This window comes from Leptopilina boulardi, unplaced genomic scaffold (assembly GCF_019393585.1).
Source record: "Leptopilina boulardi isolate dan_hultmark-lab unplaced genomic scaffold, ZJU_Lbou_2.1 LbouV2_371, whole genome shotgun sequence".
Taxonomy (NCBI): domain Eukaryota; kingdom Metazoa; phylum Arthropoda; class Insecta; order Hymenoptera; family Figitidae; genus Leptopilina; species Leptopilina boulardi.
Genome location: NW_026137942.1, coordinates 3,632,955 through 3,657,434, shown reverse-complemented (window position 1 = coordinate 3,657,434; position 24,480 = coordinate 3,632,955). Strand labels below are relative to the sequence as shown.

Here is a 24,480-nt window from a genome sequence, read left to right as displayed (position 1 = left end):
AATTGTATAGAAAATAGTTTAACTATAAAACATATATAATAATAAGTAGAATAAATTTTAATAGTTAATAATAATAATAATATTTATAACATAAATATTACGCAGGAAGAATTAGCACTCTTGCCAAAAGCAAGATTTGATTAAGGGTTGTAACAGAAAAAAGGAATAGATATAAATATATGTATAGAAATAAAATTTTGCTTATATTTTTTTTGTAGAATTTTTAAAAAAAGGAAAAAATTCTTGTTAGAAATTTAAATTGTACTTACTATTGGTAAACGTTATAGCCAAGCACACCCCGAATTTCGTCAATGACTTCGGTGTCGGGTATATTGCATTGGGCGGGGTGAATAAAGGTGACCGGAGCCCAGTAATGGCGCGAAGAATATTTATTTTGGTCCCAAGACCAACGATACTCTTGAACCCATATAGGGTTACCAACATCACATTTGACGGATTTTTCTATGCTGGCTAGATCTAGAGGCCATTTCGAAAAATTATATTCCCGGGACGCAACATCCGTCCAGTCGGGTATTAGGACTTGTAGTCTAAAAAAAAGAACAATGTATTTTTGTTGTTGTTATCTTCCCTCGATTGCAAAAGTAATTTATATTATTTATTTAATTATTATTTATTATCTATTTATCAATTATTTATCGATATATTTTATTTATTAAACACGGCAACAAAATAAACAACTTACCCGCGTTGACACCAAAAATCTTATCCACTTGTTGTTTCTCTATTTGAAAACGCTTCCAAATCAAAAAACTAATAGTGTCGTTCACACCACTCCGCGCTAAATCCAAAGCGAGCATATAAGAATCATAGTCCAAAGTACTACCTGACATTTTTTTTTAAATTCTTTTAAACACGTGAGAAACGAATGACAGAATTATTAAATTGAATAAATACAAGAATACAATTTTTGCAACTATAAAAAAAATAACGCAATAAATAAAGAACAAAAAGAGTGTAGAAATTAAATAAATTCTATGACGGGTATTGAACTTTGGAAATACTAAACATGTCGCAAAAGTTGTCAAGGGACGACAGCAAGAAAAAAAAGAGGATCAGGGGTTGGAAAATATTTTTTTTTAAATTTTAGTCTCCAACATAATTTTTTTATTATTATTTTATATATATTATATATATTCATAGACCAATGTATACAAATTTTTTTTCCTCTTTAACCCATTAACGCCTGAATGTACTGAATTTTTTGTCTGACTTCAAACTATGATATTTCTTTAAAAACTGGACTAGATTTTTTCGGAAACGACTTTTTTTATGTATTAAAGTGTCCTCTACGCAAATATGATGTCAAAAAAATTAATAAAAAATTGTTTAACCCTATTTTTTGGCTTATAATTAAAAAAATGCACGATTTTTTTTATAACTTTTTACTAAAAATCCTTAAATTTCGATAGTAAAAAATTTTTTTCATCAGCAGGCAAGCCCATAAATCGTGCACTCGATTGCCAGACTATCAAAAGCAATGGCATCTTTTTGAATAGAAACTTTTTTTTTTTCAAAATAGCGCCTCAAAACTCAAAAAATTATAAAAAATTTTAATTCATGGATCGATACATAATTTTCTCATAAATTTGGCTTCAAATTGTTTCCTCGGGGGTTTTCAGGGTCGCTGATTGCGAATATGATGTTAGTTTTTCAAAATTCAAAATGGCGGATCCAATATGGCGGACAAAAAAATTTAATTTTATTCAATCCTTCTGAAAATGCATACTCGGGGTTTTTCAGCGTTGCTGATTACGAATATGATGCTGGTTTTTCAAAATTCAAAATGGCGGATCCAATATGGCGGACAAAAAAAATTTAATTTCATTCGATCCTTTTGAAAATGCCTAATCGGGGGTTTTCGGGGTCGCTGATTACGAATATGATGCTGGTTTTTCAAAATTCAAAATGGCGGATCCAATATAGCGGACAAAAAAATTTAATTTCATTCAATCCTTTTGAAAATGCCTACTTGGGGGTTTTCGGGGTCGCTGATTACGAATATGATGTTAGTTCTTCAAATTCAAAATAGCGGATTCAAGATGGCGGACAAAAAAAATTTTATTTTATTAAATCCTTTTAAAAATGCCTACGCGGGGGTTTTTGGGGTCGCTGATTACGAATATGATGTTATTTTTTCAAAATTCAAAATGGCGGATCCAACATGGCGTACGAAATAGTCAAATTTAGTTTAATTTTTTTTGTAATTGCTCGTTCTGGGATTTAAAGGTTGCTGAATATTCTGAATTATTATGAACATCTTTATCCATCAGTTGTCAAACTAATGTTTCCAATTCTCACCGCGTGAAGGTAGATGATCAAGGAGAATCTTTTTTGAATTTTTTTTTGTTTTTTATATTTTGTAAAAATTTTTTGTTTTATAAACTAATAAATTAAATTGGAGTAACGCTTGAGGACTCTTTGCTTTTATTACTCATGTGCCTTTTTGAAGCATTTATCACAAAAGTATTTAACACAGGTTCTGCAAAATTTTCTGGTTCTTATGGAACAATTATTTTCACAACAATATTTTTGTGAATCGCTTCTTTCTATAACAGGTTTCGTGCATTTTTCGTTTAGCAGATAACTCTTGCTAATGCTTATAGCAAATTCTTTTATTCCTGTTTTCTTTTATTCACTGTTCACAGTGTTGTAATGCGCGACTGCAATACTGGTCGTGAATATTAACACCGCCCATGAATTTATTATAATTGTTAAAAGCATTAGGAAAAGGGATGTCAGCCCTTTCTTTCAATTCTTTACTGTACCGTTTTACTGAATTTAAAGGAGTTACTCCTGTCGCTGTCGATAAAATTGACACTTGCTTCGAATCTTGTACGGTAATGAAATTTATTCCACTGTTTTTATCATGTTTTACATCGTGCGTTCCTCTGGGGGCATTTTTCGGAATATCATTTTTTTCTTTTATTCTGTTATCCCGGATTGTACCAGTTGCACGGAGACCTGCGTTTTTCATGTGCACCAGTAAGTCAGGACAACAGAATAGGTTGTAAAAATAAACATGATATTGTAACAGTTTTTTTGGAGAGATTTTAAATAAAAGAGGTTCAAGCATCTGCAGAACCACGCGACTCCCCAAAGCACAATTTGACAAAACATCATTATTACTCGAATTTTTTCCACAATAAATGTCGCAGTTAAATAAATAACCCGATGCACTGCATAAATTCCACATTTTAATTCCAAATCTAATGGGTTTCGTTTTAATAAATTGTTTTAGAACACTTCTGCCGTAGTATTTGAGCATCATTTCATCAATTGATACAGCTGTCGAAAAAATTCCGAATTGTACCAGGCTATTACGGAATATGTTCAACATTGTACGTACTCTCCAGACTCTGTCACTTTTATTATTTGCATCTTCAGGCTTGTGAAATTTTATTTTTTCAAATCGATCTCTGCTCATTGCAGATGAAATAATATCCGTTCCCAAGAATGAATCCTTGGACCAATAATTTCTCTGAGACAATCTTTTATTAAAAGTTGTAAAAATTACAATTCCTAAAAATTTATCAAATTCTGCTGATGATAAATCTAGTCCATTGGCAATAGTACTTTGAATTATATAATCTTTTAACTCTTCACAGAAAAAAAATTCAAAAATTTCCACGGGTGTGCTTTCTAATATCTTCTTTTTATCATTAGCAGATAAAAGTGTATCATTTTCTAAAGATTCATAATATTTTCTCTCACCCTTTACCCAATCATAAACATGATTAATTTCAAGTTTTTTTTGTGAAATGGTATAATTTTCCTACTTTTGGAAATAAGATTCTTTTGGAATTGGTATGTCCTCTTCACAACTGCCACTATCACTTAAACCAATTTCTTCTTCATTAACATCATTTTCCGAATCACCAGAATCATCTGCGTCAGAAATAAAAATCGCGTCAAAATGGTTTTCAGCTTCTTCAACTTCAATAGATTCTGATATATTTCGCATCGAGCGTCTTTTTCTTCTCAACGGTAATACTGAATTATCCGAGGATACAACGCTTTTTCTTTTTGACGGCATTATATTACAAATTTTAAATTAAAAAAAAACTGAATAGAAAAAAAAGATTTTGTACTTACCGTTGCAAAAACGAAAAATTCGTAATATTTGAATCATAAAAGTCTTCTGTTCTTATATATTTCAGAACGCATCTAACTAGTGAGAAGAATGCATCTTCACCACATAGCGGACGAAAAGAGAAGTATAACGAAAGCGCGCGAATTTTTCAAAACTATAAAAACTGTATACAGTACCGTCCAGAAGTATCAGGGCGATTACACGCGACTCTCTGAAAAAACATGCCATCACTTTTTCAATCATATTTCTGCAACAAAAGGAGATACGAAAAAAACTCAAAAACGGTTAGAAAGCTTATTAAATTTTGAATAAAATAAGCCATGTTTGAAGCCATTCCGTTAATAATTTTCTGAGTTGTAGAGTGAGAAAGATGGAAAAAATATTATCAAATTTTCTAATTTTGGTCTCTTGACTTCAACATTTTCAAAAATCTAGAAAAATTTAGATAAAAATTTACATATTCGTCGTGAAACGTCATTATTTATTATTAGATATTTATGTACTTACAGTATGTTTTTTAAATTAATACAAAAATTGGACTTACCATACATTTTCCAAAAAAGTAAGTAATACAAAATCACAAACAAATATTTTTCCAAATTACTTTTTTTATAGTTAATGTATAACTATTTATGAAATAAAAATCATTACTAGGTATACATATAAGTATCGTCTAATTTTTAAGTCTTTTTCATAATTAAATCTTTGAAATTTTAAATTTTAATAAAAAAAATTTTAAACAATCTTAAGGAAAAAATTTCGTTAAATTTTAGATTCTTTAAAAAAAAATTAAAAAAATATTAATCCGTCATCGAATTATCATTAAAAATGTGAAGCCGTGATGCGAATAATTTATCAATTTACATTATTTATTATTTTCTTCTGATTTCCTTTACTCAATCTTTTTCTACAAAATAACGATTTTAATTATAATAGTTTATTTAAGATTTTTAAAAACCCTTCTATAAATTAATTAATTAATAAAAGTTAATAAATATGGAAATATTTTACGCTATAATTAATTATTTTTTTTAAGTGTTTAATCACCTAACAAATTTCATCCATATATACACTATCGTCCGAAATTGTGCGAACTCTGCTTTTTCAACAACTATAAAACTGTTCAAATCTTCAAAAATATTAAAACTAAAAATTTTCTCTCTTTATTTTATTAAAGTTAATAAAATTCTGAAAGAAATGACACCTTGACAAAGAGAATATGTTAATTTTTCAATTAGATATCTAAGAAAAACCCAATTTTCAATGTTTTTACTATTATTTTTATTTCTCTGGCAAAAATTAATATTTTTAAACGTTCTTAGGCACATTGAAATCGTATTTTGTTATGCAATTCAAATTATATAAAACAATTCATGTACACATTTTTCCCTAGCGTATGCAAACCGTGAAAGTTGGCTCATAAAATGTCAAAAAATTGTGATTAATATTTATATGACAAAAAATGATCAGTAAAATGTATAAATTTTAAATTTACTTACATAAATGAGAGAAGTTTAGAATGATATATTTACTTGATTTTTAAACATTATATTTTATTGTAGAATTAAATTTAAATTTTTTGACATTTTATGAGCCAACTTTCACGGTTTGCATACGCTAGGGAAGAATGTGTACATGAATTGTTTTATATAATTTGAATTGCATAACAAAATACGATTTCAATGAGCCTAAGAACGTTTAAAAATATTAATTTTTGCCAGAGATATAAAAAAATAGTAAAAACATTGAAAATTGGGTTTTTCTGAGATATCTAATTGAAAAATTAACATATTCTCTTTGTCAAGGTGTCATTTCTTTCAGAATTTTATTAGCTTTAATAAAATAAAGAGGAAAAAATTTCAGTTTTAATATTTTTGAAGATTTGAACAGTTTTATAGTTGTTGAAAAAGCAGAGTTCGCACAATTTCGGACGGTAGTGTATTTTTCTTATAATAAGTTGTATAATTATATTTTAAAAATTAATATTTTTTTTCAATATTCTTTTTACAGTGGTAACTAATATTGTATCTGCTTTCTTATTTATTTCAGCAGTAATATCTGAAGTCGTCTATTTTATTTTTGCTTAAAAGGACAATATATATTTCTCCTTGTGTAGAAATACACTTCATTCTTCCACTTCTTTTACGATTAAGAAAAATTCAACTTTTTTACAACTTCTTAAAAAAGAGTGGACATTATTTTTAGTAAGATTTCATTTTTTAATATTTTTACGAATTCTGGAAATAATCAATAAATCAAGTTTCTACATTTCCTTGCAGTTAATAAGCATCAACAACCTTGACATGGCCTCAACGTCGTTAATGTTTACTAACTGCAACTTGGTGCAGTAGCCTGATTTGTTTTGACTGGAAATTCTATTAAAATTCATAATCATTTTGAAATCGTCCGTGTAAGGCTGTAGTAGTTTGCTCTAATAACGTAATTTTTTTCACATTTAAAAAAATCTCCAAATTATGTATGTATAATTTCACTTGGTTTTAAAAACAATGGCGCCACGGAAAGAAATTGACATTCAAAAGCGGATAAAAATTGTTACATTAAAAGAAGAAGGGTATTCGTGTAATGATATTGCGGAAAAATTAAACCTTAGTAAAAGTGGTGTTCATTACATTTTACAAAGACACAAAGAAAGTGGTGATTCTTTTAACCGAAAAGGACGTGGAAGAAGGAAATGTACTTCTGAACGTGAAGAGAAGTATGTTGTCCTTTTAAGCAAAAAAAAAGAAAATTAACGGCTCCAGACATTACTGCTGAAATAAATAAGAAGAGGGGAGATGATCCACAAAAAGTGGACTACAAGGTCGAATTGCTGCGAGAAAACCTCTTTTGCGAGCTGCAAATAAAAAGAAAAGGCTGTTGTGGGCGAAAAACATAAAAATTGGACTGAAGAGCAATGGTTAAACGTTCTTTTTTCGGATGAGTCGAAATTCGAAATTTTTGGAGGAAATCGCAGGGTTTATGTTCGTCGTAAAGTGGGAGAAAGAATAAATCCAGATATGATAGTGCCAACTGTAAAACACGGTGGTGGATCGGTAATGGTGTGGGGCTGCTTCGGCAATGGTCAAGTAGGAGATTTGAAGAAAATTACTGGTATAATGGATGCTAAAATGTACCATGGAATACTTGTGAGACATGTGGTCCCAAGTGGAAAACGACTTATTGGAAATAAATTGGAATTCCAAGAGGATAACGATCCAAAACGTACCAGTAAAATTTGTAAAGCGTATGTGGAACGAAAAATTAAAGACGGTGTCTTGACAAAAATGGAATGGCCTTCACAATCGCCTGATTGTAATCCAATCGAACTCCTATGGGACGAGTTGGACAGGAGAGTTCGAGCGATGAGACCTGCAAATGCCACCGACTTGTGGAACTGCTTGGAAACGGCTTGGAAAAGCATCGAAAAGGATTATTTAATGAAACTAACACGCCGAATTCCTCGAGTGTGTCAAGCAGTCATAAATGCAAAGGGAGGCTATTTTAAAGAATCTAAAATTTAACGAAATTTTTTCCTTAAGATTGTTTAAAATTTTTTTTATTAAAATTTAAAATTTCAAAGATTTAATTATGAAAAAGAATTAAAAATTAGACGATACTTATATGTATACCTAGTAATGATTTTTATTTCATAAATAGTTATACATTAACTATAAAAAAAGTAATTTGGAAAAATATTTGTTTGTGATTTTGTATTACTTACTTTTTTGGAAAATGTATGGTAAGTCCAATTTTTGTATTAATTTAAAAAACATACTGTAAGTACATAAATATCTAATAATAAATAATGACGTTTCACGACGAATATGTAAATTTTTATCTAAATTTTTCTAGATTTTTGAAAATGTTGAAGTCAAGAGACCAAAATTAGAAAATTTGATAATATTTTTTCCATCTTTCTCACTCTACAACTCAGAAAATTATTAACGGAATGGCTTCAAACATGGCTTATTTTATTCAAAATTTAATAAGCTTTCTAACCGTTTTTGAGTTTTTTTTGTATCTCCTTTTGTTGCAGAAATATGATTGAAAAAGTGATGGCATGTTTTTTCAGAGAGTCGCGTGTAATCGCCCTGATACTTCTGGACGGTACTGTATGTAAATAATTAGATCCGTTCTCAAATATATAAGAACAGACGACTGTCATGATTAAAAAATTACAAATTTTTCGTATTTACAACGGTAAGTATAAATTCTTTTTTTCTATTCAGTTTATTCTTGTTTTCTTTAATTTAAAATTTGTAATATATTACCTCTTGTGAAGAGGACATACAAATTTCAAAAGAAAATCTTATTTTCAAAAGTATGAAAATTATACTATTTGAGAAAAAAATTGAAATTAATCATGTTTATTATTAGGTAAGGGGGTGAGAAAATGTTATGAAACTCTGAAAATTGATATATACCAGCTAATGATAAAAAGAAGATATTAAAAAGCACACCTGTGGAAATTTTTGAATTTTTTTTCTCTAAAGTGTTACAAGACTATATAATTGAAAGTACTATTGAGAGTACTATACGATGTTCATAACAATTAAGAAGATTTAGCATTCTTAAAATCCCTGAACGGGCAAAGAAAATTAAATTCAATTTGACTATTTCGTCCGCCATGTTGGATCCGCCATTTTGAATAAATAACATCATATTCGTAATCAGCGATCCCAAAAACCCCCGAGTAGGCATTTTTAAAAGGATTTAATAAAATTTAATTTTTTTGTCCGCCATCTTGGATCCGACATTTTGAATTTTGAAAAACTAACATTATATTCGCAATCAGCGACCCTGAAAACCCCCGAGGAAACAATTTGAAGCCAAATTTGTGAGAGAATTATATATCGATCGATGAATTAAAATTCTTTGAGTTTTCAGGCGCCATTTTGAAAAAAAAGTTTATATTCAAAAAGTTGCCATTGCTTTTGATAGTCTGGCAATCGAGTGCACGATTTATGGGCTTGCCTGCTGATGAAAAAAATTTTTTACTATCGAAATTTAAGGATTTTTAGTAAAAAGTTGTAAAAAAAATCGTGCAATTTTTTAATTATAAGCCAAAAAATAGGGTTAAACAATTTTTTATTAATTTTTTGACATCATATTTGCGTAGAGGACACTTTAATACATAAAGAAAGTCAATAGTTGATAAGATGAATATAAGTATCCAAACACTAGCGGTTGAATTACATAAAATAAACCATAAATAATGGAACGATACAGCCAGTCAAGGTATTAAAATAAAAACTTTTTTACTTTTTTTTATTATTTTTTTGGTATTTTATTAATTTTTTTATTTATTTTATTTTTTTGTATTTTGTATTCTATGTATTTTATATTTTTTACTTTTACATTGTATTATTTTTAGTTTTGTTGACATCTTATTAAATTCTGATGATGATGACACACATGGTCATCGAAACGTTAAAAACTTTCTGAAGTTTTTATTTTAATACCTTGACTGGCTGTATCGTTCCATTATTTATGGTTTATTTTATATAAAGAAAGTCGTTTCCGAAGAAATCTAGTCCAGTTTTTAAAGAAATATCATAGTTTGAAGTCAGACAAAAAATTCAGTTCATTCAGGCGTTAATGGGTTAATGAAATAGAAGCTTTTAATCCGTTTACAAGAAAACGAGATACTCCACGTTCTCCGCCTAAAGATATAAGCTTGAAATAAAACACAATCACTACCAAATATTAATAGATTATTTCAAAATAATCGATTTATTAAAAACAGTAAAAAATACTTTAGATTATTTAGACATTTCTAATTCTAATCATAATATTACATCTCTACCATTATTACAAGTTGTTACAAATTCATTAGGACAAGATACAATCATTATGGCTGTTCCGACAAATCAAACCGTAACTTCAGCTGATGCTCTTAAAGCAATTCCTGATTTTAATGGGTCTAATATCCCCGTTTCACTTTTCTTAAGAGGTTGTAACGAAGCCAAGGTCATGGTAGGAGATGCTGCTGAGGGTAATTTGGTTAGATTGATCAGAACTAAAATATTTGGGGAAGCTCAGGAAACAATTGTAGGACAGGAGTTTAATTCAATTGAACAATTATCGAATTTTTAAAAGATCTTTATGTCATTTCAAGATCGGTTAAACAGTTATTAGTTGACTTAGGTAACGAATATCAAAGAGATAATGAAAATGTCAATACTTTTGCAAATAAAATCAAAGATATAGGAGTTAGGATTTTGGAAGCGCAACGTGCTGCTACCGGTGCAGTTACAGCTGATTTTAAAAGAGAAACACAAAATGATGTTATTGAATGTTTTAAAGATGGTTTACTTCCCGAAATTGAATGCAAATTAGGAGAAAATGAAGATATAACAACGTGAATTAAAGATGCTATAAAAATAGAAAAAAAACTATTAACTCAAAAAACTTAAATGTCAAATATAATATCAGAAACAAAAACCACATGACGACGCGAAATTTATACATGTCAACTCTGTCAAGAAGAGGGACATGAAGCCAACAAATGAGATAAATCTAAAATTTGTAATAATTGTAATATAATAGGTCACAGAAGCGAAGATTGCCATAATAAAAAAGAAACTAATGCTATAACGTGTCAAATTTGCCAACGTAAAGGTCATTCTGCATCCAATTGTATTAAAATCAAACCTTGCAGTGTTTGTAATAAAATAGGACATAACCCTAAATTTTGTAGATCAAATTCATTAAATTGTCAATTATGTAATAAAAGTGGACATGATGCAAAATCTTGTACTTCTCAACCTCAGATTTTCTCATGTCAGTCTTCAGATAGTGTTTCTTTACTATTAGATACAGCAGCAGAAGGTAACCTTTTAAAACAAAAATGTATCCCTAAAGATTTCGAAATATACAGAACAAATATTTATAAAATATTTGGAATTGGAGGGAGTGTCTCTGAAACCTTAGGTACTGTTAACAGGCGATTCAAGATTCGCCGCCAACTCATCCCCGTGTGCCTGCTCAGCGGCAAATTTTCGTCCCCGTGTGTTCTCCCACTGACGGCCGTACAGCCCTATTGAAAATCCCCACATGGGATCCTATATATGATTCCATATAGGTTCCTTTATAAAAACCGTTATGAAATCTTAGGTCGACATAGGAATCCACATAGAATTCCATGTAAAATCATATATGAAATTCGGACATGATTTAGTGTATGATTTCATGTAGGAATTTATGATGTTGTTTTTACATTGAAATCTATGTGAATTCCTACATTATTTCCTATAATTTTTCTGTCATATTATTTTTGTCAATATCCTTCATAATCAACTCATATCAAATCTTATGTAAGATACTATATATACGATTTTACATACATTCCTACATACATGATGGAATCCTGCATATGTTCTCACATGGATTCCTACATAGGAAATATAAATGTAAATCATAATTCCACTCTTACGCCGCCAGATGGTGAACATTTTTTTCTTACATTTGAGATCATTATTGAATACTATATAAGCTGAGACTTTAACTCAAAAGGTGTATTGCAAAGCTCAATTTTTTTTCTTTTTAGATGAATTGCAGTAATATTATTTAATTTTTAATTAAATAATTTTTAATTTTTGTTAACTGCCTTCTGTATAAAACAGTCAACTGAAATTTAGCACATGAAATCCTATATTGTTTCCTATATATAAATTCATGTGATTTCCTATGTTCAAATCCATGTGAAATGATATGTAAGAATGCACATGAAATCCCATATGGTGTCCTATATTAAAACTTGCATGTAAGATTTCATATGAGGAAATCTTTAGAATTTTATATGATATCCTACATGAAAGCATACACCAAATCGTGTCCGAATTTCATATATGATTTTACATGGAATTCTATGTGGATTCCTATGTCAACCTACGATTTCTTAACGGTTTTTATAAAGGAACCTATAGGGAATCATATATAGGATCCCATGTGGGGATTTTCAATAGGGTGTACCCCTCCGTTCAGTCTGACGGCATGTGTTTTCCACTTCCCCCTTCTCCTGCACAACCTGTCAAATTTTCACTTTCTTCCCAGATTTCTTAGGAGCAGGACGTTTATTTTGGAGCGACTCCACTCACCTGTCACCTTCATTTCGGATCACTTGGAAATCTTTCGACGGGAATTTCGCGAATTTTGGGCCTCTTTTGACGGGACTCTTGGGTTTTTTGGAGAAATATTTTAATCCTAATTTTTTCGTAGTAAGTTTTTTTTGAAATAGACTTTTTGGGTGTTTGTGGGTAAATCTTTTTTATGAGAATATAATTTTTAAATTATTTTATATTTATAATATAATATATTTTATAATTATTTAAAATTTTAATAATTATAAATAATAATAATTTTTTGGGGGGTTTTTGGGTAAATCTTTTTTATGGGAATATCATTTTTAAATTATTTTATATTTATAATATAATATATTTTATAATTATTTCAAATTATTTAAAATTTTAATAATTATAAACTTAAGTATTATTTTTATTATATAATAAAATTTCTTGTGGGAAACATTTTTTATCGGATTTTTTTTCTATTTTATAATTTTTTTTTAAATATGGCGAATTTAAATATTACCAGCTGTTACGAACCAAAGAAATTATTAGTTTATAGAAATCAATTACTTAAAAAATAATAATAAACGGCAAGAGATAGAAGAGGCTCAAAGGGGTTCTTTCGGAAGTGGTCAACGGGGGTAAGCATAACTTTACATTGCGTAAGAGAATTACTCAGATAGGTTATTAATTCCCCCCCCCTTTCTCTTTAGTGTTCAAATCATTATGTCTGAGTGGGCGGGCGCTGCAATAAGGGGCGATGCTGGAATGTGGCCCTTGGACACAGCGTCTTTTTACGTTAAGGATGCGCCATACGATAATGCAGTTTGGCACCAAGAGTACAGATGGGATTGGGAGATGGAAAAATACGAAATGCGAAAGTATTGGGCCCCAGAAAGCTTCAAATTTCCTGCGAATACCGAAGTTCCATTTGATGAACCAATGGAGGAGATAGTTGGTGTGCTCGGGGTGAACACAGGCTACCTGTAAGTATTATTTATATATATATATATATATTAAAAAAAAATTATACTTTTGTCTGTCTGCACAATATTTTGTTCACCAATCACGCATAAACGGCTTAACCGATGTAAGTGAAACTTGGCAGTCTTTTAGGTATTAGACTAACTTAAAATCTTAGCCATACCCCATTAAAAATATTAACTTGAACGGAAGTTATGGCACTTTTTGTAAAAATCGAATTAAAATTTTTTTTTTTTAAGAATTATTATATACAGACAACTATAGTATTATAATTTGTTCCAGCCCGCTGTCACGTCTTCCCAGCATTCCCCCAATGAAGGGGTATCGTCCGAGAAGTCCAGCCCTTGCCTTGGTATAATTACAAAAATATAAACTGGAGTGGGAAAAACCAGTATCAATCTATCAAGGGTGGAACATTGTGAGTATTACGATCATGAGTGATTATAATTTGTTATAACTAATGCAGGGAACGTTCGATTCTTTATTTCGGATAATTTACTTTATTCAGAATATATAAGAATTTTCTTTCTTCCCTCGCCCCTTTTTTTTTTTGACACGTACTTTAATCTTGTTTATACGATTATGTTTCAGCGTTGGAATCTAGAGTTTGAAACTGTTTGGTTTCCTTGTTAAGAAGTTTAAGAGGAGGATTTCTAGAAGGCACTGTCGGTTCATTTTGTTGAGAATTTTCCTATTAAGTTGTATGTAATTTACTTTTGGGCGTTCATCAATTTTTTTTTTAACAGTTAAAAAGAAAATTCAAAAATATAGTTATGTTTTGATTGAAAAAAAAATTATTTATTTTCCTATCCCTCTTCTTTTTTTTTTTTTTTTTTTAATTTAAGCTTGTAATTTTTTTTTATACCAGCTATGTCCTTCGACTCAACCTTGATGATTAAGCACGGTGGATCTTATGAAAGTATCAAGTGGCGCTAATCTCATTACTGTTGCATGCAAGTTGTTAATTATTATTAATAGAGTATAGAATAAAATTAAATTAATCAACAATCGAGTTAATATAGCAAAAAAAATAGGGTAATAGAAATAAATACGGGAAATTTAGAAGAATAGTAATAACGGAATTTAGATTTTCATATAAAATTTTAAAAACAAGAATTAATAAATGGCATTATTTAACGGATTATTAAAATGCATGGTGCATAAAAGAATTTAAATAGATTTTCCATTTATGCTGCCGCCCTGTGCTAATCTTTACGCAGGGTCGCAGCCACGAGAAAGTATTTCGAATTATTTAATTTCGAATTAAAGAAAATTTTGACAACGGATTTCTTTGTTGACTAATTAGATTTTAAACAATTAATTAAATTTTAAATTCTAGTAAAATGTTAAAACGAAAGAAAATAAAAATTATTTTTATTCAGAGTTCTTCTGTTTTTCATTGATGAATTTTAAATCTTAATTAAGATCTTCTTTAATTTGAATTTCTACCTTACAGGCATTTTTTTTTAAAATGAATTTAAGCTTAAGATTTAGTTTTAATATGATGGGATTCTTAGGGTCGTATTTCGTACTGGCTAGTGGGAGAACTTGCTGAAATGATTAATCTTATCTCTTTCGTTGGATACTTAATTACCTCTAGGTTATTGTCGAAGACACATTAGATTTATAAAAAAAATGGAAACTGCAGGAAGGGAGGAAATCATAGGAGTTATGTTGAGGGTGGAACTCGTTCACCAAGGCCGCATCATCATAGAGGACAGATGGGTTTTTCTGAAGGAAAATGATTCCCCTCCTAATTGTATGCGTTTCTCCAAATTGACAAAGCCGTACATACATGCTCATTCTTTTTCAAGATTATCAATTAATTTCCTTTTTCTTTTTGTAGATTGGAATCTAGTACCCAACGATGGAAGAGAAAGAGTCTCGGGATGCTTATTGGTTTATCAAACCAACCTAGGCACCTATCACCAACTGGAGTATAGGTGGATACACGGAGCTTCCTAGTCTATTTATTTTAGGTTTAAATTTAGTTAATAAAAATGTCAATATGTATATTTTAAAAAAAGAAAGAGAAAAAAAAATAAAAAAAAAAATAAAAAAATGGATAAATTTGGAAAAATTCAAAATAAACTTGTCGCTAATTTAGCTACTGGAATCTTGACAAAATTAAATTAATAGTGAACAAGAATAAAAATAAAAAAAATTTCCAGTCGACTGGGGTTGATCCCCGGCTAACCAGTTAACAGCGGTAGTTCTTACCACTCGGTCAGTGAGGCCTGGATGCTGGAAATAAAATTGCACACCCAAAGCCTGCGATCTAGTAGGGATGTCAATACACGGTCAGACAATGTACGGGCCGGTCGGGGATCCACTGCCAGCTGCGAAAGTGCTTCCCATTTCTGTTCGCATATATACATATATACTCAGCACAAATTACATTAAAACAATATGAAGTCATTAGAAAACTGAGTAGTAAATCAACGTCATTTTAGAGGAGTATGGAAATTTTGGAGATAAGGAAAGATAATTTGGAGTTGAATTTAAATGCTAGGTTTCTTTTCGCCACCGCGGAATTATTCCTGTAAACTTGCTGCCGGAAACCTAAAAAAAATTACAACAGTAAAATACAATTTCTAAAAAAAATTAATTTTTGAAGTGGCTTGGAGAATTTGGAAAATTCCACCCATAATTTCAGAAAGAATACCAGAGAATTAATAGGTAATTAGAAAGAGATTTTTAAAGAGAAAAAAAAATTGTCTGAGAGACAACGGATTTTCATTTCGTAGATTTTCATTGAGATTTTCCAACGAGGAAAATTATATTCGAATTATCTAAAAGGAGAATTTGGGAAAATGGAACCTTAAAATCAATCGAAATTAAAATTTTTACAGTTTTAGTGAGAAATAATGATAACAAGGGTTAAACATCATTTTTGTTTTAACGCGGCCGAATGTGCCTGAACATCCATACTCTTGCTCATGTCAAGAGTGAGTCAGGACACATGTGGGACACATTAAATATTGTTGCCTCTTGTCTTTTCACCACCGCGGAAAATTCCTGCTAATCATGCACGGAATTTTCACGAGTTGAAAAAAAACAGGAAAATGTAAAGAATGAGAGAAAATCCTGAAAGTTTAGTATACTTGGAAAAACAAAAGAAATTGGTCAATTTTAAGGTCTAGGTGTTCGTGTCTGTACAGTAATTCGGTTGTTCTGATTTCTTCGTCTAATGATGTCAGCAATAGGAATAACTCCAGGGGGAGGGGGGATGGATTCTGGTTGAATTGGAAGTTCATATTTTGGCGGCGGAACTATATCAGGTATTGGCTCCTGATAACACATTGATAAATCTTAAATTTTAATTAAGATCTTCTTTAATTTGAGCAGGAATACTTGATACAAAAATTGAAAAGAAACACACAAAACAATAGTTCTCTAATTAATTTTGACTGTGAAAAAATTTTTTTTAACTTATTAAAGAAAAGAAAATTGGAAAATGATTGTAAAATTGGAAAATTACTTTGTTTTTCAAAATGTAGAAAAACTAAGAAAAATTGGAAAATTCACTCAGAAAAATCCATTTTCTTTACATTGGAAAAGACAAAATTTATTTTACGATTAATTTTCGCCACCGCGGAAAATTCCTGTTAATTTGCACGCGAATTTTCCGGTTCATAAATATGGTGGGGATAGATACAAAAAAAAAATTTTTTTTTTTTAATAAATGTTAATCAAGATTGATAGTAAAATTTTTCCAACTTTTCTGAGTAAATTTTGAAATGTGTTTTTAACACAATAGATAGTGGGAAAATTATCCAGGAATTCAAAAGTTTTTAAGGAATTCATGGGATACAGGAAAATATAAATGGGACAATTCGTCCAAGAGGTTAGGGTTTTCTGATCTTTGAATTTTCCTCAATTTTTCCAACAGAGGAAAATTCTTCCTGTAAAAATTACCCTTTGATCTTTTAACCTCCTTTTGAATATTTTGGCATTAACATCAATTAATGCAGAAAAGAAAAATAGAAAAGAGGAGAGAGAGAGAAAAAAAAGAAAACGATTTTTTTTTAAAAACTGCGGGGGTTACAATCTTGACCCACAGTGATTTCTGGAGCCACTGTCACAACTCGGAGAATAATGTCATCATCGCTATGCGAGAGCCAAAGAATCTCTTTATTGTAGCAGCGTCATCACATACTATCACTAGGTAGAATTGTAGTTCAGAAAATTGAAAATGATTTTAGATAGAAAATTTGAAATGCAGGAAAAACCCTTTTACAGAATTTCTCGAGCCACCACTGCACTTCAGAGATTATGACATCATCGCTATGCGAGAGCCAAAAAAATCCCTTTGTCACAATAGTGTCGTCAGATACTATTCCGTTAAGGATTCAGTGCTGAATTTATTATAGAAATTATAATTAAGATCAAATAAATTTAAGACATTAAAGATGATAGGAAAATTAGTGATAAGTAGAAAAATAAAAGTTTGCAGAAAGATTAAGGAATGAATTCAAATTTTGATTCTGGTAACACACGTTACAAAAGTAACATGTTAATTGTTATCAGAGAAGGAACAAATGGGATAGAAATTAAAAATGAAAATAAAGAAAGAATAAAGATAACAATTTAAGAGAAACGTGGCAAGGTAGCAATTTTAGAGAATTAAAATCGAAATCCAAGATCGAAATTTTGGATTAAAATTTCAGGTCGAAAATCCCACCGCTGCCACCATCAGTTTGTTACGAACCAAAGAAATTATTAGTTTATAGAAATCAATTACTTTAAAAATAATTAATTAAAAGAAACTGTAGGCTTTTAAGATGGCCCAAATTTCTAGAGCTCTCGGAGGTCCAAACTGCCTTAAATCCAATTTAGGATTTAAGTTTTTATTTATGGGTTCGTTTTCGCTAAAATGCTGATATCTTCTAGATTGAGTTAGAGAATATACCGCGACTCCTTTATTAAATTGTTATGGATAGAATAGAAGGAAAGGAAATAAATAGAAAAGAATTAGGAAAGAATCACAAATTTATTTATCAAGAGATTATCAAAACATGGAAAGAAATAGTTTAATTTTTAACAAAAATTGCGTTTAGTTCGGAACGATACGTTGAGTACTTACCGTTCCGCGTTCCTTATTCTACCGTCGGATAGTCGAGAGTTGAACACCTTCTCGCCTCTTACAAACACTTTCCGACGGGCAAAACATTCAATAAAATAAAAAAAAAGAAAGAAAATTATTATAATTTTGTGTCCTGTCACACTCACTCAGGTGGCGCATTAGCGGTTTGCCGTATGTCGTTTTTGCGTTAACTGGACAGGGATAGAGAAATCCACCCTCTTACACTAATTTGTTGACTCGTCAATTGCAAAGGCAGGCGCGGGTCCTACACGTACCCGGCTGGTCTTGCGACAAAGATAAGGAAAGCGACCTTCCCTTAAAACTTCTCCCCGAATTGATTTCAACCGGCCTCCGTGGACTTCGGAGTAAGTTGGATTTTATTTTACGTCCGGCCGCAGTAATCGTATAAGCATACAATTAAAGCGGGTCCTTGGTACCGGACGAGAGCGCGTTGGTTTTTTTAATTGGTGGAGGCACGGATGTTATTCCGTCTTTCACCAAGACCGTACTGAACGTCGAGTTAGGGGCCAGAGACGCCTCGTAGGTACACTTAGGGATGAAAAGTGGGAAATTAATGCTGAATCGGAATTTTGGGAAAACGTGTGGAAATGGAAGTTAGGAGTATTGAACTTTGTTGCTACGCTGATTTTTAGCTGATTTCACATTTGAACGTAAGTTGCTTAATAATTTCGAGAATTGGAATTAAACTTAATCCCAATAAAATAATTAATAAAATTGATATATTATCCTAAAAGGATAGTTAATTGGAAAATAGGAATTTTCCTTATAGGAAAATCCTTAGTAAATTCACTGTACATGTATCTTTAAAAATGTTTAATTTTTAAAATACATCTTTTTAATTTTGTTTGAATTCCAGTATTGGGTGAAATATTTTAATTTCAATTTCATACCCAATTTTGATCTGGAATTGAGCAGTAGCATAATTCAAAATAAATACACGTGCTTTTAATCTGACAGCACGGTATAGCATAGCTTGTAGGCTTGGTCAGAACGGAGAAGCAAGGGGAAGGAAAGAAACTATAGGTGAGGAAAATAAGAGTGTGTAGTAGTGCGAGTTACAGTGTACCATGTAAGCGCCTACAGCCCAAGCTCGTATGTATAGGTGTCTGTAGCGTATAGTCCAAACGAGTATGCGGGAACCAGCGACTGCCATGCATTCAACGGTCTGTGGAGTAAGAGAGAAAACTATGTGACAGAGGGAGAACGCAATACTCCGCGAGAATAATGTATGTAAGAGAGAACACTTTGCCATTAAATACAATTTCTTTTCTCTCTCGCACAATGCCGAGGGATGCGCGGGGAGCCTTCACTCAACGCGTTGAGTGAAGCCTCTTGCCTATATTATATACGAATTATTTTATTTTAATTCTTATATCATTTTAATTTCGATAATTCCTAATTTTCTTTAACAATTTTGAATTTAACTAGTTTCGTTAAATAGTCAGAATAATTTGATGTTTATAAAATATATCATAGCTATAGATCCATTTATGTTTAAAGTAGAAAAATAATCAACCAATGAAGGTTATAAAAATTACAACCCTTCATTGGTCGATGTATTCTTAAATTTCAATTATATTATCATTATGCTTAATGTAACAAACATTTAACTTTGGTTTCCTGAAAATCACGATAAATAAAAATAATGTTTACAGCTGAAATTGAAACGCATAAAAATCCCCTAAACTTCATATAACAGAAATGACATTTGACAGAAATTTATATAACAGAAATTTTATTGGACAGAATATTTACATGGCAGACAATTCAAATAACAGACTTTTCATTGGACAGACGTTTGATTGGACAGAATTTTTATCGAACAGAAATGTCACTTAACAGAAATTTTATCTGACAGAATTTCCATTCAACAGAACATAAGTATAGCAGAACTCTCATTGGATAGAATATTTACACGGCAGACGATTCATATAACAGACTTTTCATTGGGCAGACGTTTGATTGGACAGAATTTTTATCGAACAGAAATGTTACTTAACAGAAATTTTATCTGACAGAATTTCCATTCAACAGAACATAAGTATAGCAGAACTCTAATTGGTCATAATTTAACTTTTGCATCATACATTCTCATCCCTGCTATATTTTTAACCTGTCGGTAAAGTAGACGTAGCAGTCAGTAGTTGCTATTTCTTTCTCGCGCCAAAATTTGAATATTAAATAATAAAACTAATTTTTTATTTATTTATAATTATCAGGTATTCATTATCAATAATAATGAAATAAAATATTAAAAAATAGTTTATTTTATTGAAATTCTGTCAGATAAAATTTCTGTTAACCCATTAACGCCCAAAAACTGAAAATTCTTTGTACACATTCAGGCTACGTTATTTTAAATAAATCGGTAAACATTTTCTACGAGAGGTACATTTCCTATAGGTCTTGAGTGTGCTCTTTCCGATTCCGGTATCAAAAATTAATTTCATCTAAGCCGAAATTAAATATGGCGGTTTAAATGTCAAAAAACACAAAAAAAGTTTCATTTTTTTCAGTTTGACATTTTTTTTCAATCGGAAAAAATGTAAGAATAAAATTAAATTGTCAACCATAGGTGCATAAAAGTTGTGTACTTTCGAGAAACGTAATGTAGAATAAAAAATTTCAAGATGGCGGACCAAATATGGCGTCAAATTCATTGTAAAATGTGAAAATTTTGTGCAATATTGGTCAAATTGACACAATGTAACTGGATTTGCCTGAATTTTGTTACTCGTGGGTTTTTGGTTTTGCTGATTAAGAATCTGAAGTCGGTTTTCAAAAATGCAAAATGGCGGATCCAATATGGCGGATGAAATTTTAAAAATGCATTCAATTGGTCTGAATTTTCATACTCGGGGGTTTTCGGGGTTGCAGATTACGAATTTAAACTTCATTTTTAAAAATTCAAAATGGCGGATCCAATATGGCGGATAAAAATTTTAAAAATGCATTTATTTGGTCTAAATTTTCATACTCGGGGGTTTTCGGGGTTGCTGATTACGAATTTGATCTTCATTTTTAAAAATTCAAAATGGCGGATCCAATATGGTGGATAAAAATTTTAAAAATGTATTTATTTGGTCTAAATTTTCATACTCGGGGGTTTTCCGGGTTGCTGATTACGAATTCGAACTTCATTTTTAAAAATTAAAAATGGCGGATCCAATATGGCGGACTTAAAAAAAACAATTCATCGTATTTACATGAAATCAGTTACTCGGGGGTTTTTGGGGTCGTTGATTAATAATCTGAAGTCGGTTTTCAAAAATACAATATGGCGGATCCAATATGACAAATGAAAAATGTAAAAATCCGTTCAAATAGCCTGAAGGGGTTTTCAGTTTCTGTTTCTTAGCCGCCCATTTAGGCGTTTACCAATTCTTACCACGTGGAGGTAGACAAAATTAAGAATGTTATTTTTTTTTATTTTTTTAAATATAGTTTGTTTATTTTAGATTTAATTATTAATACTGAATTAAAAATTTATTTATTCAAATGTCTGAATATTTCTAGTGACATACACACAAAAAGAAATAGTTAGTAAAACTTTCATGAACTAGATATTATCTTCTGGATGGGCACGAAGTTAGTAAATTTTTAAACTTTTTCGACGAATTCATCAACTTTTTCTCTGCGGATGCGCAAACATTGGATTTTATGGAGATAGTGGTTATGGATCCGACATTTTTTATTTTACAAACCCGACTTCAGATTCTTAATCAGCAACCCCAAAAACCCCCGAGAAACTGATTTCATGTAAATACGATGGATTTTTTTCAAAACCCGCCATATTGGATCCGCCATTTTTAATTTTTAAAAATGAAGTTCGAATTCGTAATCAGCAACCCGGAAAACCCCCGAGTATGAAAATTTAGACCAAATAAATACATTTTTAAAATTTTTATCCACCATATTGGATCCGCCATTTTGAATTTTTAAAAATGAAGATCAAATTCGTAATCAGCAACCCCGAAAACCCCCGAGTATGAAAATTTAGACCAAATAAATGCATTTTTAAAATTTTTATCCGCCATATTGGATCCGCCATTTTGAATTTTTAAAAATGAAGTTTAAATTCGTAATCTGCAACCCCGAAAACCCCCGAGTATGAAAATTCAGACCAATTGAATGCATTTTTAAAATTTCATCCGCCATATTGGATCCGCCATTTTGCATTTTTGAAAACCGACTTCAGATTCTTAATCAGCAACCCCAAAAACCCCCGAGTAACAAAATTCAGGCAAATCCAGTTACATTGTGTCAATTTGACCAATATTGCACAAAATTTTCACATTTTACAATGAATTTGACGCCATATTTGGTCCGCCATCTTGAAATTTTTTATTCTACATTACGTTTCTCGAAAGTACACAACTTTTATGCACCTATGGTTGACAATTTAATTTTATTCTTACATTTTTTCCGATTGAAAAAAAATGTCAAACTGAAAAAAATGAAACTTTTTTTGTGTTTTTTGACATTTAAACCGCCATATTTAATTTCGGCTTAGATGAAATTAATTTTTGATACCGGAATCGGAAAGAGCACACTCAAGACCTATAGGAAATGTACCTCTCGTAGAAAATGTTTACCGATTTATTTAAAATAACGTAGCCTGAATGTGTACAAAGAATTTTCAGTTTTTGGGCGTTAATGGGTTAAGTAACATTTCTGTTCGATAAAAATTCTGTCCAATCAAACGTCTGCCCAATGAAAAGTCTGTTATATGAATCGTCTGCCGTGTAAATATTCTATCCAATGAGAGTTCTGCTATACTTATGTTCTGTTGAATGGAAATTCTGTCAGATAAAATTTCTGTTAAGTGACATTTCTGTTCGATAAAAATTCTGTCCAATCAAACGTCTGTCCAATGAAAAGTCTGTTATTTGAATTGTCTGCCATGTAAATATTCTGTCCAATAAAATTTCTGTTATATAAATTTCTGTCAAATGGCATTTCTGTTATATGAAGTTTAGGGGATTTTCATGCGTCTCCTGAAATTGTATCTTCAGCATGGAATAAAATTCATTAGAGCCTATGCCCGAGTTTCTTTCCTGCGCGACATTTAAAATGCTTAGTCCGCATTCTTAATTGGTGTCCAGTATATTAAGATTCTTCAAAAATAATTTAAAATTTAACTTCAAATAGAATATAAAATTAAATTTTTATATGTTACGTACTGCCGTAACACCAGCATTTCAGAAATAAAAAGTCAAAGGGGTCCTATTTTATTACTGATTAATGGAATTAAATTTAGAAAATAAAAAGATTTAGCTTCTGGGGAACAACGTTGGAGATGTGCAACTTCAAAGTGTCCAGCATTTATTAGAAGCACTGCTACATCTCCATATGTTGTAACTTTGTGTGCAAGCTTGCACACAACGGGAAAATCACCTTTTACTTTGATTTCTTCTTCTTCTTTAAATCATAACCACGAGGAGTTAAGGGAAAATATTATTCAAAGAAAAATAATTTCTGCATGTGCAAAGCGAAAAGCGACTGATGACTTAACTTTGAGTACACGACCTTCTAAAATTGTGCATAGTAGTGTTAGCATTGAAACTGACCAATTACAAACGACAGACGTACATAATATAAATAAAATTATCTATGACGCAAGACGAAAACTGTTGCCTCCCTTTAAGAAAGACATTGACGTAACTCATAGAATAATTGAAGACTTAGACTTAAAAACAATATTTGGTGAAAAATTTGTTCAGGTGAACGGTTCTTCATCAAATATTGTAATATTTTCAACTGACCGAAATTTGAGCTTTCTTTCAAAAGCAGATAGAATTTATTCTGATGGTACATTTGATTCTTCACCAAAGTTTTTTGCACAATTATTTACTGTTCATGGACATTTTAACGGATACTACATACCACTAGCTTTTTGCTTGCTTAAAAATAAAAAATGTCCAACTTATGAGAAATGCTTGCAGCTGCTTAAAAATATTTGTATAAGTAAAGGTTATAGTTTAAGTCCAAAAAAAGTTGTAGTAGATTTTGAAACTGCTATTCATAATGCAATAAGAAAATTTGGCCTTCTGCAAAAATCATTGGGTGTTTGTTTCATTTAAATCAAGCATGGTATCGTAAAATTCAAGAATTTGGTTTGAATACAGAGTATGACACCGTCCGACACGATTTTTCACACACGAAAAAATCAATGATTTTCAGAAACTAGGACCAAAAAAAAGATACCC

The 24,480-nt window shown here is 30.7% G+C and overlaps 2 protein-coding genes across 2 annotated transcripts in view; one reads left to right on the top strand and one right to left on the bottom strand.

The window, feature by feature from the left end:
• Positions 1-24,480, bottom strand: part of LOC127287619 (SCAN domain-containing protein 3-like) — a 151,052-nt gene that overhangs the window by 73,242 nt on the left and 53,330 nt on the right. The gene's annotated exons all lie outside the window — the stretch shown is intronic.
• LOC127287585 (uncharacterized) lies at positions 12,693-13,885 on the top strand. Its single transcript, XM_051314592.1, has 4 exons — positions 12,693-12,821; positions 12,894-13,166; positions 13,447-13,582; positions 13,756-13,885. Exons 2-3 carry the CDS (start codon positions 12,907-12,909, stop codon positions 13,520-13,522), a joined length of 336 nt encoding a protein of 111 aa, XP_051170549.1. The 5' UTR covers positions 12,693-12,821; positions 12,894-12,906; the 3' UTR covers positions 13,523-13,582; positions 13,756-13,885.

Excerpts from the sequence above, each read along its gene's own strand:
- LOC127287585 (XM_051314592.1), top strand. The coding sequence starts at position 12,907 with ATGTCTGAGTGGGCGGGCGCTGCAATAAGGGGCGATGCTGGAATGTGG. Across the intron at positions 13,167-13,446 it reads GGGGTGAACACAGGCTACCT|CCCGCTGTCACGTCTTCCCA; the intron begins GTAAGTATTATT and ends AATTTGTTCCAG.